Here is a 16635-nt window from a genome sequence, read left to right as displayed (position 1 = left end):
GACTAGAAGTAGAATTAGGCCATTTGGCCCATCAAGTCTGCTCTGCCATTCAATAATGGCTGATATGTTTCTCAACCTCATTCTCCTGCCTTCTCCTCATAACCTTTGATCCCCTTACTAATCAAGAACTTAACCATCTCTGTCTTTATATGCACTCAAAGATTTGGCCTCACAGCCTATAGCAGCAATGTGTTTCACAGATTCACCACCCTTTGGTTGAACAGATTCCTTCTCATTGTCAGTTCTTTCACTTGAGGGTGAGTCCTTGGGTCCTAGTCTTTTCTACTAATGAAAACATGATCTCCACATTTCGTAGTTGGACTGCTGTCTGCAAAAATGCAGATTTTAATGTACTATTCTCATTCACTTTGTATCAAAGGTGTCGTCATGAATCAGTGGGCTAGTATGCCAAAAATCATGCCCACTCTCCTGAGATGTAACAAATGTGCAAAGTTGATTAAACCACCAAATTGTCTAACTTTACTTAATTGTCTTTACTTCATTCAGGTTAAAAAATATGCACACCAGGTTTTTATGATTGAGAAAATAGCCAATTATTGCAATCAAACTTTTTTCCCCAGCTATAAAAATGTTAGAATACAAATAAGCCGTTCAGCTCATTTGAGACTGCTCCACCATTCAATGAGGTCATGCCTGATCTGATATACCTCAAATCCACTTCTCTGCCCTTTTTTTCCATATCTCTGTTTTAAAAAATTCTCAAGGTCAAGGACCAGGCTCGCAGGAAAGTAGTCTGACACAGAACAAACAGCCAAGAGGCGAGTCTGCTAGAATATAGTTTTATTCCCCGCAGTGTCCCCACAACCAGTCTCGTACTTACAACGGGTCTGGCTTATACTCACTCTACATGTTACCAAAACTGGGAGCCGTCAGTTCTCGTAGAGCGGTTGCCAACAACCCACGCTCGGCGGTTAAACGTAACCCCGGAGCAGACTCACCGAACTGGAGACTTTTCCAGCTGATATACTCTTTTCCAGATATAAACATTCATGTGAACAGCAGAGCAAGGCTAAAAAACACATTCCATTCTGGTTACATACAGATAAGAAGATTCACACGGGACTAAGCAACACCTCCATTCCGGTTAGATTCACACATGTATTGGGACATAATTTTTAACCGTTTCACCACATTCCACTGCTTGGAATTTTACACCACATTCCACTGCTTGGCCCAATACATGTGTTACATTATGACTCACACATGTATTGGGACATAATTTTACACCACATTCCACTGCTTGGCCCAATACATGTGTTACATTATGCTTAATTTTACACCACAATCTCTTGTTCCCTTACTGATCAAATTTCTGCCTATCTGCATCTTGAATACACATAATAACCCATCAACAACAAAGGTTTGCCAGACCTGTTCCAGGATTGTGGCACTATCTCCTATGAAGAGAGTTTGGTAAAATTGGGCCTGCATTCTGTAGTATTTCAGACAATGAAAGGTGATCTCACTGAAACCTACAAAATATTTAAAGGGTTAGGCAGGGTGGATACAGGTAAGAAGAGGTTTCCTCTGGTTGAGGAGTCTGGAACCGAGGGCACAATTTTAAAAATAAAGGGGGTACTGCTTCGGTCTCAAATTAGAATTTCTTCTTACTGTGGGTTGTGAATCTTTGGACTTCTCAACAACAAAGATTGTGGAAGCTCACTAATTCTGTATGTTTAGGATAGAGATTGATAGATTTCTGATAAGCAGTGGCATACACAGTTATGGGCATTGGGTGAAAATGGCCACTGAACTGTTTCATCAGCCATGATTGTATTGAATAGTAGAGCAGGGTTGATGAACTGAATGGTCTATGGTTTCTATGTTCCTAATATTTACTTTGACAAGTCAAAGAAAAGGGAGCATTAAGGAATTATTCTAATTTTTAATGGATAGTTAAATGGAAGAAGCTAAAGTCGTACAATCTGGAGAATTAGATTAAGATTGCTTCAGATCAAAGTATTAAAAGGTATTAGGAGGTAAATTATAACATTGCAGATAACTAATAAAATCAAAGATAATTTCAGTGAGAAATCTGAGGTCAATAAATATTTTTAGAAACATACCAGAACAAGGTATTTCAAACAAGTGTGTTGGGACTTGCAAAATTCATCTGGATGGCTGCAAGGATGAACTGTTCATGTATGACTATTTGAAGAATGATCTCGATTCTTTCTTTTCCTCTGTTACCTGCAAAGAGGGTACACTCTTTCACTTTCAATCTGAATCAGTTAGTGGTACCATTTCATCTAGATTGTGAACAGCCGGACTATAAAGGTGACCTTTATTGGAGAGAGACAATTATTGATAAATTTCCAATGCGTAATATTAAAGTTAAAACTGTCATAGTTCTATCAGACCATAGCACTGCTGTCATTAGAATGAGATGACTGGTAGTGGTTTAACCTGAGGGTCACCACTCCTCAAATGAGCGGGAGGTCCTTCATAGAGCCATTATAGGAATTGAACCCAAAGTTAGTTGGCATTGCCCTGTATTGCTAACCAACTCCCATAAATACATAATGTATACTCTCTGATCATCATACCAGTGGTTGTTGTTGCCTGTAGTTGTGCAAAGGCTGTTACAATAAGTTATCTCCTATTTTGATTGATTTTCTTAATTTTTGGGCCATTCAGTTTGCGAACTGTTCGGTTTCTTTTTCTTGTTAACACAGAAAATGTGGAAATTATACTGAAGAATATTAATGATCACCATGGCGGTGAGAGCCATGACAATGATCAGCCAGATTATGACAGTGTTGCTTCAGATGAAGATACGGACCAGGAACCAGCAGTTAAAGCAGTTAGAGCAAAGGTATCTCTCGTTCATTTTAAATGACCTTTTAAAATAGTTGATGCCTCATATTGATTGTGTAGTCCTGAGTTATGATAACGAACCTTTAAGTTCCAGTTCACTTCTAAAGTTTGTAATAATATGCATTTCTTATTTACAAATATTACAAAGGAAGGAAAAATGGTTGAGTGTTCTAAATTCAGAATACTTATCTTTTTTATTCAACCTCAACATGTTCTCCAGGATACATACTTATGAAAATGCAATATTTTTCAGTAGAAAATTCCAGGTTAGAGTTTCCATGCTTGCTCAGTAATTTGAGTAATATTGATTGCTGAGAATAATTGGTCACATCCAGCTGAAGCTCTATTGTAAGCAGCATGGGGTGAGATTTCAGGGGCAAATGAAAGCCTTCTCGGCTTCATGTGGCCAATTCAAACTTTGGCTGTCACCAAGCTTCCTCAAAATGAGAATAACTTGCAGTGCCATGCATTTTCTAATAGCAAAGCTTATTTGGCTGACTTTGTTTGTGGACAGTACCTTGGAGGAGTCAACTGCTGCACTGTCTTGAGATTAAGTGGGAATGATTATAAGGCAGTAATCTCAAATGTGGGTTTAAAAACTCGATTTTTTAATTATAGCTTGATCTACATGTTTTCAGTATGGTAATATTGTTATAATTCACCTATTTAAAAACTGAAATTCCAGATTTTATCACATTTGAATCTGTTTACTCATTGTTGCAGCGTTTAATGTCTTGGCCCAGTTCCTTTACTTGATAAACTATTCTAATTGTCAAGTTCAACAATGAAAAGTTGTTATGCTAAAGCGTAAAAATGATTTTAAAAGGAAAAGTTTACTGTAACTTTAGGTTCTTAACATTTTGATTTCTTCTATATCTGCAAAGAAACATTTTTTTTTTTATCAGTTGCACTTTTTATTGTAGAGCATGGACTCTGATCTGTCAGATGGACCAATTACATTGCAGGAATACATGGAGGTGAAAAATGCACTCAGCGCTTCTGAAGCAAAGATACAACAGCTGATGAAAGTGAACAGCAACTTGAGTGATGAACTGCGTTTGATGCAAAAAAAGGTAAGCGTCTTTTTATTCCAGTTACTGTTTGAAATGTGCAGTGCTGTCTGGAGTCTTGGGAGTAATAGTAAATTTTAAGAATCAATTGACTAGGATCTCAGCAATTTTTAAAAAAAATTATTATTGTAGCTCTGTGGATTATTGTATGCCATTTAACTTTTGTCTCTTTATTTGGGGTAGTGAGACTGTGGGGTTGAGTATCTTTACCCTAAATGAAATAGCAAATAATAAGATTAAACTTCATAGTTCTCATTTATTCTACTTATCTCATTTTCTTTGTTTTCTTGTTGAATTGAATCTGTGCTGGTAATGAGGATCTTTGGCCTTCTAGATTCCTTTTTGAAAAGTTCTTCCTCTCCCTCTCCCCACTATGACCAATTTTCTTGATTTCATGTGGCTTTGGGGTAATTGACTTGGTGAAAATTAGGTTAGTTATGACTATATTAAGGGCTTCAAATAATTGAGTATTGTTTTGAGTCCTTGGTTGTTAAGAACATCAACAGCAAAGCACAATTGCTTCAGCTTTTGCTGGTTGCATTTATAGAACAAAACGTTCATGTCAAGATCATCATGATTTTCTATCTCTCACTTTTTATAGGGCTGCAGTATTCTTTGAGGTGAAGGGGTGGGGAGAAGCTAATATGTCTTGGAGAACCCTGTTGTTGTGGTTCTGTTATTCTATTGAATGATAAAATCATGTAGTACAGAAGCCAACAGTTCAGTCCACCATGTTTATGCGATCTCTTGAAAGATCTTGCCACTATTTACCACTGCCATGTTCTTTTCTCCTAGCTCTGCAATTTCTTTCCCTTCAAGTATATTCCCAGTTTGCTGTGTTTACTGTTAAGTCTACTTGTGCCACCCTTTATGCACTACATTACAGCCATGAACCAATATTTCCTTGTCTGCAGCCTCCTGTTGACGTAATGCTTGTGATGTGAGCGTGGTTATCAATGACTTTTGTTTATCTAAAATCTCAAAATTGTGTTTTCTCTTATTCCTTTTTATTTCCATTAATGTGCTTTAAGACTGTACAGTATTTATCTGTATTGAAGGCCACCTGGCAATGTTGGGTTCACTTTCCCAACATGATTCAATCTTCTTCAGGAGCATGGTGCTGGTTAGCATTATCTCAACAATTATTTATTATGCCAAATGCCATCCTGTTCAGAGGAGAACATGATTCTGAGCCTTGGATTGAGCTGAGTACAGTTTTAATACTGTAGTCTACCTGCCAATGTGGAAAATTGCCCAGGTACATGTCCTGTCTGTTTCTCTAGCACATCAAAATGATGAAAGGGTTGTCAAGTGTCCTAGCCTGCAAAACTTTCAAAGGAATAACTTGCTCATTGATGGTCTGTTTGGGTTCTGTCAGGACCACACTGCTCCCGATTTCATTGTAGCATTAGTCCAAACATGGACAAAAGTGCTGAACAGAGTTGAGCTGAGAATATCTGCTCTTGATATCAGGGCAGCACTTAACCAATTATGGCATCAAAGAACCCAACAAAAACTGAAGTCAATGGGAATTGGAGATTGGCTGGGGCAGAGTTCATTGAAAAGAGTCATGCCTAGCACACTGGAAGATGGTTGTAGTTGGTGGAGAGCTGTCATCTCGTATCAAAGGATGTTAGTGCAGGACTTCCTCATGAAAGTATCCTAACCCCCACCCATCTTCATCTGCTTTATCCATGAACTTTCCTCCCATCATAAAGTCAGAAATGGGATTGTTCACTATGATATTCAGCATTGTTCACAATTTCAATACTGAAACAGTCTGTGCCCATAATAAGAAGGCCTGGACAACTCCCAGCTTGAGCTGATAAGTGGCAGTCATGCCACACCACTGCTCGACAATCACCACCTCCACCAAGAGAGAATCTAACCAGTTGCCCATGACATTCAATGGCACTATCATTGATAAATCCCTCACAATCAACATCCTAGGGCTTACTGTTGACTAGAAACTTGATTGAATCAGCCATGTAAATACTCTAGCAGGTCAGAGGCTAGAAAACCTGCAGTGAGTAACCCACCTCCTGTCTCCTCAATGCCTGTATACCTTCTACAAGACACACAATTGGAGTGAGATGGAATACTCTTCACTCAAAGGCTGCAGCTCCAACAACATTCAAATCTTGACACCACCCAGTGTGCACCACATGGGGACTTGCACCCAATCCACTACTTTTAACATTCATCCCCTTCACTATTAATAACCAATAACAGCAGTCCGTGCTACCTACAAGATACATTGCAATAACTCATGAAGGGTCCTTTTGAGGACGTTTTCAAAACCTCTACCACTCCAAAGGCCAGGGATTTCGGGTGCATGGGAACACCACTACCTGCAATTTTCTGTTTCAAGTTATTTCCTGGCTTGGAAGCCTGTCGTTATACCTTCATTGTTGCTAGGCACGGGTGACGCTATCAAACTCCCTCCCTACAGCACTGTTGGTGTTCCTGCACCCAAGAACTAAAACAGTTCATGAAGGCACCTGATGACCATCTGCTTCAGACTAATTAGGGATGTGTAAGAAATGCTGGCCCAACCATCAATACCCACATCACATGAACAAATAATTTCAAAAATGCTGTCGATCAGGAAATCTTTATCTGAAATCCTTTCTCCAAAATCCTCAGGGCCAACTGGTTTTTGGATAAAATTTCCAGTTTTTGGAATTGTATACCATATAGGTCTGCTCAGACCCTTTTGAGGGGAAGCCACTTTGCTTGGCCTGGATGGAGCCAAACAGATCTGTAGATAGAGTTCTGGCCCTTTTTGGAGAAAACATTTCCACTTTTTAGGTCTGTTTAGGCCAAGCAATGTTTTTTTTCCCAAAAGGCCTGGAAGCAGTTTATTTACAGATCTGTTCGATCCCTCAGTTTTTGGGTCTTTTCAGTGTTCAGAACTGGGATGAATGTCATCTGACCTGTCATTGTGACTAGACCCTTCTGTGAAGTTACCTCCTATTCTTTTTTTTAAAAAAGAAAAACCCTTTTTAAGGCAAGAAAGGTAAATAACTTGCAAAATAAGTTTATTCATTATTTTATTAAGCCTTTGTGTTCTTATTTTTGGCACTTGGTCAGAGAGAGAAGTGCTAATAAGGTATTTTTATTGTTCCTTTAAGACTGATTTGTAGCAATTGGTTTGCATTTCTGCCTAAACTATTCCTAGTTTGACACTCAAGCAGTGGAAAGCAACTGAAACTTCAAAAACATGATTAGCTTTCCAGTGGAATTGTTTTACCGTTGTTTTGTGACAATTGTTAGAAAGTGTTAAATTTTCTTTTGAAACAAAGTAATTCCTTTAGAGTGATAAATTGAGCAATTTGTTAATCTGTTTTATTAAGCATCCCTCCTGTTACTATGGAAGGTCCCTGGTTCTAATTCAGCAATATTCCACTCTCCTCCAATTTCCCTTTTGAGCTATCCACGCAGGAAGATAAAACAGAAAATCTCGTAATGGTAGGTTTTTTTAGAAAGTAAGAATAGTGATGGCAAACATTTCACCAGCACTGAAGCTTAGAATGCAGAAGTAGCTTAAGTTTAAGCTGAGCACATTGTCTCACCAGTATGAGAAGGTGCAACATTTTCATTATTTTGTTATGCAAAGAAAAAGTGCTGATTGTAGTCAACGAGTTTGATTATAATTAAATTGTCATTAATATAAATTACTTGGATGTGAATATAGGAGGCACAGAATAAAGAATGTTTACAGCCCAGGAACAGGCCCTTCGGCCCTCCAAGCCTGAGCCGATCCAAATCCACTGTCTAAACCCAGTTCCTAAGCATCTGTATCCCTCTGCTCCTCACCTACTCATGCATCTGTCCAGACGCACCTTGAATGAATCTACCAAGCCTGCCTCTACTACCTCTGCTGGCAACGCATTCCAGGTACCTACCACCCTCTGTGTAAAATACTTTCCCCGTGTATCCCACTTGAACCTTTCACCCCTCCCCTTGAAAGTATGACCTCTCGTTGAATCCCTCACCCTGGAAAAAAGCTTATCTCTGTCCACCCTGTCTCTACCCTTCATGATTTTGTAGACCTCAATCGGGTCCCCCCTCAATTTCCTTTTTTCTAATGAAAACAATCCTAACCTACTCAACCTCTCTTCATAGCTCGCGCCTTCCATAACAGGCAAAATCCTTCTCTGCACCCTCTCTAAAGCATCCACATCCTTTTGGTAATGTGGCGACCAGAACTGTACACAGTATTCTAAATGTGGCCGAACCAGAGTCTTGTACAATTGTTAATACGTGAGCGGTTATATTCAATACCCCGTCTGATGAAGGCAAGCATACCATATGCATTTTTGACCACACTATCCACCTGTGCAGCCACATTCAGAGTACAATGGACCTGAACGCCCTGATCTCTTGGTTTGTAAGTTTCAGGTGACACCAAAATTGGTGTTGTAGTGTACAATGAAGAAGATTATCTTGGAGTACAGAAGGACCTTGATCTGATGAGTGGCAGATGGAGTTTAGTTTAATCTGAGGTGTTGCATTTTGCTAAGGCAAATCAGGACAGGACTTGTACTGTAAATGGTAGTGTCTTGGGGAATGTTGCCGGACAAAGAGATCTAGGGGTGCAAGTTTGTTGAAGGTGGTTTCACAGGTAGACAGGTTAGTGAAGAAGACATTTGGCACATTGGCCTTTAATGGTCAGTGTATTGAGTATAGGAGTTGGGATGTCATATTGTGGCTGTACAAGAATGGCATTCAGTTCTGGACTCCCTGCTATTGGAGACATGTTGTTACACTTGAAGAGATGTACAAGAATGTTGCTGGGGTTGAAGAGTTTAAGCTAAAGGAAGAGGCTGAATAGGCTGGGCTATTTTCCCTGGAGTATTGGAGGTTGAGGGGTGACCTTATAGAGGTTTATAAAATCATAAAGGGCAAGATAGAGTGAATAGCCAAGGTCTTTTTTTTCATGGTAGGGGTATACAAAACTAGAGGGCATAGGTTTAAGGTGAGAAGGGAAAAATTTGCAAGAGAGCTAAGGGGCAACATTTTCATGCAGAGGCTGGTGCATGTATGGAATGAGCTGCCATGGGAGATAGTGGAGGCTGGTGCAATTACACCATTGAAAAGGCATCTGGATGGGTACATTAATAGAAGGGTTTAGAGGGATATGGGCCAAATGCTGGCAGATGGGTATAGATTAATTTAGGACGCCTGGTCGGCATGGACAAGTTGGTCCAAAGAGTGTGTTTCGGTGCTGTTCAACTCTGACTCCAAAACAGCTTAAAGGTTGTATTAATATTTGAACAGATTGGAGAAGAGTATGTTGCAAATGACAAATGTGCTGTCGCTTCATCCCTAGGTTGTTCTATTGCATAGTTACATGTTGAGCTGTAAAGGAATAGACATGAATATGCAACACACTCACCCCAGGCATTAATTTAAACAAACATAAACATTGATAATAAAGCCAGGATTAGTTGCCCAACCCTAACTGCCTTTGAAATTGTTGTCGAGCCACTTTCTTGAACCGCGGGAATCCGTGTGGTATAGTTGCATTCAAAAGTTGCGTTAGGAAGTTACAGGTTTCGATTTAGTGAAAATGAAGGAGCAAAAATGCTAGTTGAACTTATAGGTGATGTTCCTTTCCATCTGCCCTCAGTGGTAGAAGTCACATTTTTTGGAAGTTGCTTTTTGAAGAAACTGAGTCAAATAGCACTGCAATAGCTAAGAAAATTATAAATATGATTCCCAAACTTGTAACACTTCACAATGCCACTATACCAATCCCAGAAATAAATGAGGCACATTTTGTTATCTATTTGGTGCATTATAGAAAGCGGTGTTAATGATCACAAGCTGGCTGGTCAGAAAGTGAAATCTCAATAGTGATAATTCAGTGAGTGGTAATTAAAAATTAATCACGATCTGATGCAAATATGATCTGCTCAGGGACTTGAGACTCAGCGAAGAAGGAAACACAATAACTATTTTACAATGGCTGTCAAACAGCAGCAAGATCTGAAATTACAGTATGTGTGCTTGAGAGATGTAACGGAAGCTGTTTACAGTCTCTGAAGGAGAGAGAGGAGTAACCTGAGCAATTCAGCTCAGTGATTCATGAAATTGTCAGAGCAGTTTACAAGGTATTAAATGACATTTCCAATGCAATGTTGTTTTTAAATGAATGTGCAGACAACACTAGACCATCCATTTCATTTTCCTTGTCCAGAAAGGTTGTTATAATTTCATATTCATTTGTTTCGATAGTTAAAAATTAAACAGCCAGAATTCGCCCTGAACTGAAATTTCATCTGGTTTATTCTCTCATTTGAAAAATAGTGGATTGGAACTGACATTATTTAGCGGTTGGTAAAATATTTTAAAATAGGCTGTTCAATCTAAACCGGAAACTGCACATGTTATTCTTTCGAAATAGAAACAAACATTTTAAGCAAGAGCTCTTATCTAAACACAATCTCCACCCAACATAAGCATTTTTTTCCCAGTGTAGCCATTAATAATTTGTACCAAGTTGCCTTAATTTGTCAAAATTGAAGTAGGCACTTTGGCAGTACCAGGTTTGATTACAGTCTACTGAGTTAATTGGTTAGCAGTAGAGAATTGTCCATTTTCTAACATACCCATGGTAAAAGGAAAAGAAATAATGTTTGGATCTGGTGTATTTTACCTGATCTGGAGGTCTCAAAGCACTTTACAAAATAAATTTACTTTAATGTAGGTAAATGCAACAGTCAATTTGTGTGACAAAAACAGCCATTGTAGGAGAATCTCAACAGGTCTGGCAGCATCTATGAAGATAGAAGCATTATTAACATTTTGTGTTGTATGACTCTCCAGAACTGAAAGGGACTAGAAAATGATAGCTTTTATGCTGTTGATAAAGGGGGAGGGGCTGAGAGCAAAACTGTGTGTGTCCAGAGGCCCAGGTTCAACCTCCACTTGTTTGAGAGATATGTAACATTGCTGAACAGGTTCATTAGAAAATACCTAAACGGCATAGGGAGTACTAAGAATAGTAAAGGAGAGATTGAGATGTAATACAGGTGTGATAGGGAGAAAGTGGGTCCATTCTGCTGAAAGCAAAGTCAGCTGCACACAGTTGTAACTCATTGTTGCATTCCGAAGGCTGTAAAATGCCTAAGCATAAAATTAAATCCTGTTCCTCCAGCTTGTACTGAGCTTTGTTGGGACATCGCAGCAGGCCTAGGACAGAAATGTTAGCATGGGATCAAGATGGTTTATTGAAATGGAAAACAACAAGAAAATCAGGATCATTCTTGTTGGCAGAGCAGAGGAGTTTCACAAAGTGCTCACCCAATCTTTATTTTGTCTCTCAAATGTAAAGGAGGTTGTATTGTGAGTAGCAAATATGGTAAACTCCATTGCAAGGACCACAAGTGAAATGCTGCAAGTAAAAACCTGGAATGTGTATTTGGGGCCTGGGACAGTGAAGAAAGAAGGGTTGATGGGGCAAGTGTTTCACCTGCAGTTACATGAAAAGGTGCTGAGGATGTGAAGAAATCTTAGGGTTAATGGAGGAGTGGACTGGGTTGTCATAGAGAGAATAGCTTCTGCATAATACTGAGTGTGGATGGGAGGGGAAGATATCTCTGGTATCTGCTGGTAATGGTGAAGATGATGGAGACTGGAGTGGAAAGTCAGCCTAAGGGGAACTCTTTTGGGAGGAACAACACCAGGGTGAGGGCAGAAGTACAGGAAATAAATGAAATATGGCTGGGAGCTCTTAACTACAGCGGTGTGAATCCTTGGAAGAAAAAAAGGACATATTGGAGACATCTCTGTGGAAGGTGACATTATTAGACAGATGTGACTGAGTAACTGGGAAATGAAATTGTATCCTTGCAGGAAGCAGGATGTGAGGAACTGCAGTCAAGGTAACTGGGATTCTATAGGCTTGTAATGGATCTTGTTGGATAGACTATCCCCAGAAATAAAAACAGCAAACTCGAGGAAAGAGTCAAAGATTGAGCTAGTGAAGATAAGAGAAGGGTAGAAATTGGAAGTAAAATTACAGATGAGAAGGGCATCACTGATGATATCATCAGTGTATTGGAGAAAGAGTTTTGGGAGGAGTAGGGCTGGAATGTTCTACATGCTGCATAAAGATAAGCACATTGGGCACCCATGGCTGCATTTTTGACTTTGAGAAAGTGAGATGAGTTATAGGAGAAGTTATTCAAAACAAGACTGAGCTCAGCCAGGTGAAGGAGGGTGGTGGTGGTTGGGGACTGTCACTGGATTGGAAAAGGCTTGCATGGTACGGCTGCCAGGTGGGTTTTTTTTTGGGAAGAAGGTGGAAATGAGCTCTGCAGGGTGGGGTCTGAGGTAAGAAGTATAGAGAGGTGATCTCCAAAGAAAATTAGGTAAATAGGAATCCTTGAAACAACAGTTTGATGCTCAGTGATGGTGTTATGGCCTAGGAGGGCATTAGCAATTTACCTAACAAATCCCAGAAACTGCAATTTCTGATCACATTGTCCTACTTTTGGGATGTAAATTAAGGGATGAATTATGTCTAAGCCAAAGATCTGGAAGAACTCCTCCTGTTAAATAGTTTGTAGAATCTTTTGCCATACCTGAATTAAAAAAAAATATGAAAGTAGGAGTATACTTAAGAGGGAAATCAGGAGGGCAAAACAGGGACATGAGATAGCTTTGGCAAATAGAATTAAGGAGAATCCAAAGGGTTTTTACAAATATATTAAGGACAAAAGGGTAACTAGGGAGAGAATAGGGCCCCTCAAAGATCAGCAAGGCGGCCTTTGTGTGGAGCCACAGAAAATGGAGGAGATACTAAGTGAATATTTTACATCAATATTTACTGTGGAAAAGGATATGGAAGATATAGACTGTGGGGAAATAGATGGTGACATCTTGCAAAATGTCCAGATTACAGAGGAGGAAGTGCTGGATGTCTTGAAACGGTTAAAGGTGGATAAATCCCCAGGACCTGATCAGGTGTACCGGAGAACTCTGGGAAGCTAGAAAAATGATTGCTGGGCCTCTTGCTGAGATATTTGTATCATCGAAAGTCACGGGTGAGGTGCCGGAAGAGTGGAGGTTGGCAAACATGGTGCCACTGTTTAAGAAGGGCGGTAAAGACATGCCAGGGAACTATAGACCGGTGAGCCCGACCTCTGTGATGGACAAGTTGTTGGAGGGAATCTGAGGGACAGGATGTACATGTATTTGGAAAGGCAAGGACTGATTAGGGATAGTCAACATGGCTTTGTGCGTGGGAAATCATATCTCACAAACTTGATTGAGTTTTTTGAAGAAGTAACAAAGAAGATTGAGGACAGAGCAGTAGATGTGATCGATATGGACTTCAGTAAGGTGTTCGACAAGGTTCCTCATGGGAGACTGATTAGCAAGGTTGGATCTCATGGAATACAGGGAGAACTAGCCATTTGGATACAGAACTGATTCAAAGGTAGAAGACAGGGGATGGTGGTGGAGGGTTGTTTTTCAGACTGGAGGCCTGTGACCAGTGGAGTGCCACAAGGATCGGTGCTGGGCCCTCTTTTGTCATTTACATAAATGATTTGGATGCGAGCATAAGAGGTACAGTTAGTAAGTTTGCAGATGACACCAAAATTGGAGGTGTAGTGGACAGCGAAGAGAGTTACCTCGGATTACAACAGGATCTGGACCAGATGGGCTAATGGGCTGAGAAGTGGCAGATGGAGTTTAATTCAGATAAATGCGAGGTGCTGCATTTTGGGAAAGCAAATCTTAGCAGGACTTATACACTTTAATGGTAAGGTCCTAGGGAGTGTTGCTGAACAAAGAGACCTTGGAGTGCAGGTTCGTAGCTCCTTGAAAGTGTAGTCGCAGGTAGATAGGATAATGAAGAAGGTGTTTGGTATGCTTTCCTTTATCAGTCAGAGTATTGAGTACAGGAGTTGGGAGGTTATGTTGCAGCTGTACAGGACATTGGTTAGGCTCCTGTTGGAATATTGCGTGCAATTTTGGTCTCCTTCGTATCAGAAAGACGTTGTGAAACTTGAAAGGGTTCAGAAAAGATTTACAAGGATGTTGCCAGGGTTGGTGGATCTGAGCTACAGGGAGAGGCTGAACAAGCTGGGGCTGTTTTCCCTGGAGCGTCGGAGGCTGAGGGGTGATCTTATAGAGGTTTACAAAATTATGAGGGGCATGGATAGGATAAATAGACAGTCTTTTCCCTGCGGTCAGGGAGTCCAGAACTAGAGGGCATAGGTTTAGGGTGAGAGGGGAAAGCTCTAAAAGAGGCCTAAGGGGCAACTTTTTCACGCAGAGGGTGGTTCATGTATGGAATGAGCTGCCAGAGGAAGTGGTGGAGGCTGGTACAATTGCAACATTTAAGAGGCATTTGGATGGGTATATGAATAGGAAGGGTTTGGACGGATATGGGCTGGATGCTGGCAGGTGGGACTAGATTGGGTTGGGATATCTGGTCGGCATGGACGGGTCGGACCAATGGGTCTGTTTCCATGCTGTACATCTCTATGGCTCTATGTAGCGAAGGTGAAAGGAACCATTTTGACTGCAGCATTCCTTCAGTATTCTACTGAGAAGTGTAGCTTTTAACTGTTTTCAAATCCTTGGAGTCTGGACCCACAAGAAGTGAATAAGACTGGCACCGGCTGGTCTTCCAATCCTCAAATACCTTGAGGATTGGAATTTGGTAGAGTTCCTGTTTTGAACTGTTTCCCAATTACTCCGACTAGAAAATGCACATACAGATTGCTGACGTGATACATGTTTTGACTCCTCTGTAATTCCCCCTAATACTACAAGGAAATAGCTAATGCTTATTGTCCACATGCACTAGTGAAGATTAGCAGTTTGAGAAGATTGCAGGAATGTGGTTTGAATGTTTGGAACTATACTGCACCGTGAGTCAGCAGTCACTTCAGAAGAGTAAGAAGGAAAATATATTTTTCTGCATGTAGCCTTGAGCTTGAGTGAATAGTTATGAGCTCTTGTAAAAGCAAATACTGAGGATGCTAGAAATCTGAAATGAAAACAAACTGCTGAAAATACTCAGATCTAATATCATCTGTGGGGAGGTAAAGGTTTAATTTTTCAGGCATATGATCTTTCAGAAGATATTCCCATTTCTGCAAGAGTACTGTGTATCATAGAATCCTTGCGGGGTGGATGCAGCCACTCGAGCATAGAATCCACCCCTGCAAAGGCCCAGCCCCCCACTGGAATAATATTTCCAACATTTTCTGTTTTAAACATTTCACTCTCTTTTTGTAATCTGAGCTTTGTAATTTTGATTTAAAACAGTACTTAGGCTTCATTAATATGAAAATCAATGAGCATCAAGATATTGAATTCTGTTTTGCTGTGATAAATAATAAAACATTGTTGTGGTTCTGTTCGCCGAGCTGGAAGTTTTTGTTGCAAACGTTTCGTCCCCTGGCTAGGCGACATCCTCAGTGCTTGGGAGCCTCCTGCGAAGCGCTTCTTTGATGTTTCCTCCGGTGTTTATAGTGGTCTGTCCCTGCCGCTTCCGGTTGTCAGTTTCAGCTGTCCGCTGTAGTGGTTGGTATATTGGGTCCAGGTCGATGTGTTTGTTGATGGAGTTTGTGGATGAATGCCATGCCTCTAGGAATTCCCTGGCTGTTCTCTGTCTGGCTTGCCCTATGATAGTAGTGTTGTCCCAGTCGAATTCATGTTGCTTGTTGTCTGCGTGTGTGGCTACTAAGGATAGCTGGTCGTGTCGTTTCGTGGCTAGTTGATGTTCATGTATGCGGATCGTTAGCTGTCTTCCTGTTTGTCCTATATAGTGTTTTGTGCAGTCCTTGCATGGTATTTTGTACACTACATTCGTTTTGCTCATAGGGCAAGCCAGACAGAGAACAGCCAGGGAATTCCTAGAGGCATGGCATTCATCCACAAACTCCATCAACAAACACATCGACCTGGACCCAATATACCAACCACTACAGCGGACAGCTGAAACTGACAACCGGAAGCGGCAGGGACAGACCACTATAAACACCGGAGGAAACATCAAAGAAGCGCTTCGCAGGAGGCTCCCAAGCACTGATGATGTCGCCTAGCCAGGGACGAAACGTTTGCAACAAAAACTTCCAGCTTGGCGATCAGAACCACAACAACGAGCACCCGAGCTACAAATCTTCGCACAAACTTTGAATAATAAAACATTCTCACCATCTTGTCACTGTACAATTTGAAGATCAAATGAATTATCTCTGCCCCAAGCATTGTTTATTCCTCATTCTGCACCAACCAAAGACCTAAATAATCAGTTAATATAATTATTATTCTTTGTACCATGTCTTGAGCAAACTGTTCTGATGTAGCTATTTCACAAACTTAGCTGAAACTGCAATTCCCCCAACCATCTTTTGACATTTTCTCCTGGTGATCCAGAAAGTCCAGGACCACCACATTGCACTTACATAGTACCTTTTAAAGATGAAAACATCCGAATGTGGTGATGTTGGTGGTTTTGGTTGTGGCAGGTGGGGGTGGGTGGGAACAGAGACAGGCACACACACAAAAGGACAGGATCAGGACATGCCATGGGCTGCAAGTTGGTGAGGAGCTTTTGAAAAAGGTAAAGACTTTGCAAACAGGAAGTCAGTAGAGTTTAAAGAGGATAGAGTTGATAGGTGAGCAAGGTTTTGTGCAGAACAGACTACGTTGAGGTTGGGTTTTTGATGCTCAAAGAGAAACCGTGTTGAATAGC

At 40.6% G+C, this 16635-nt stretch overlaps 1 protein-coding gene across 9 annotated transcripts in view; it reads left to right on the top strand.

The window, feature by feature from the left end:
• The window catches only part of git2a (G protein-coupled receptor kinase interacting ArfGAP 2a), a 90043-nt gene that overhangs the window by 52453 nt on the left and 20955 nt on the right, over window positions 1-16635 (top strand). For all 9 annotated transcript variants that reach the window (XM_043715516.2, XM_087999945.1, XM_087999948.1 and 6 more), the window contains exons 13-14: window positions 2697-2836; window positions 3762-3911. In XM_043715516.2, coding sequence (XP_043571451.1) covers window positions 2697-2836; window positions 3762-3911 — 290 coding nt within the window. The remainder of the gene's footprint in view (window positions 1-2696; window positions 2837-3761; window positions 3912-16635) is intronic.

The sequence above is a fragment of the Chiloscyllium plagiosum genome, unplaced genomic scaffold, assembly GCF_037043375.1.
Source record: "Chiloscyllium plagiosum isolate Xiang-an unplaced genomic scaffold, Cpla_swu_hap1 HiC_scaffold_24, whole genome shotgun sequence".
NCBI lineage: Eukaryota > Metazoa > Chordata > Chondrichthyes > Orectolobiformes > Hemiscylliidae > Chiloscyllium > Chiloscyllium plagiosum.
This window is presented reverse-complemented; position numbering and strand designations above follow the sequence as displayed.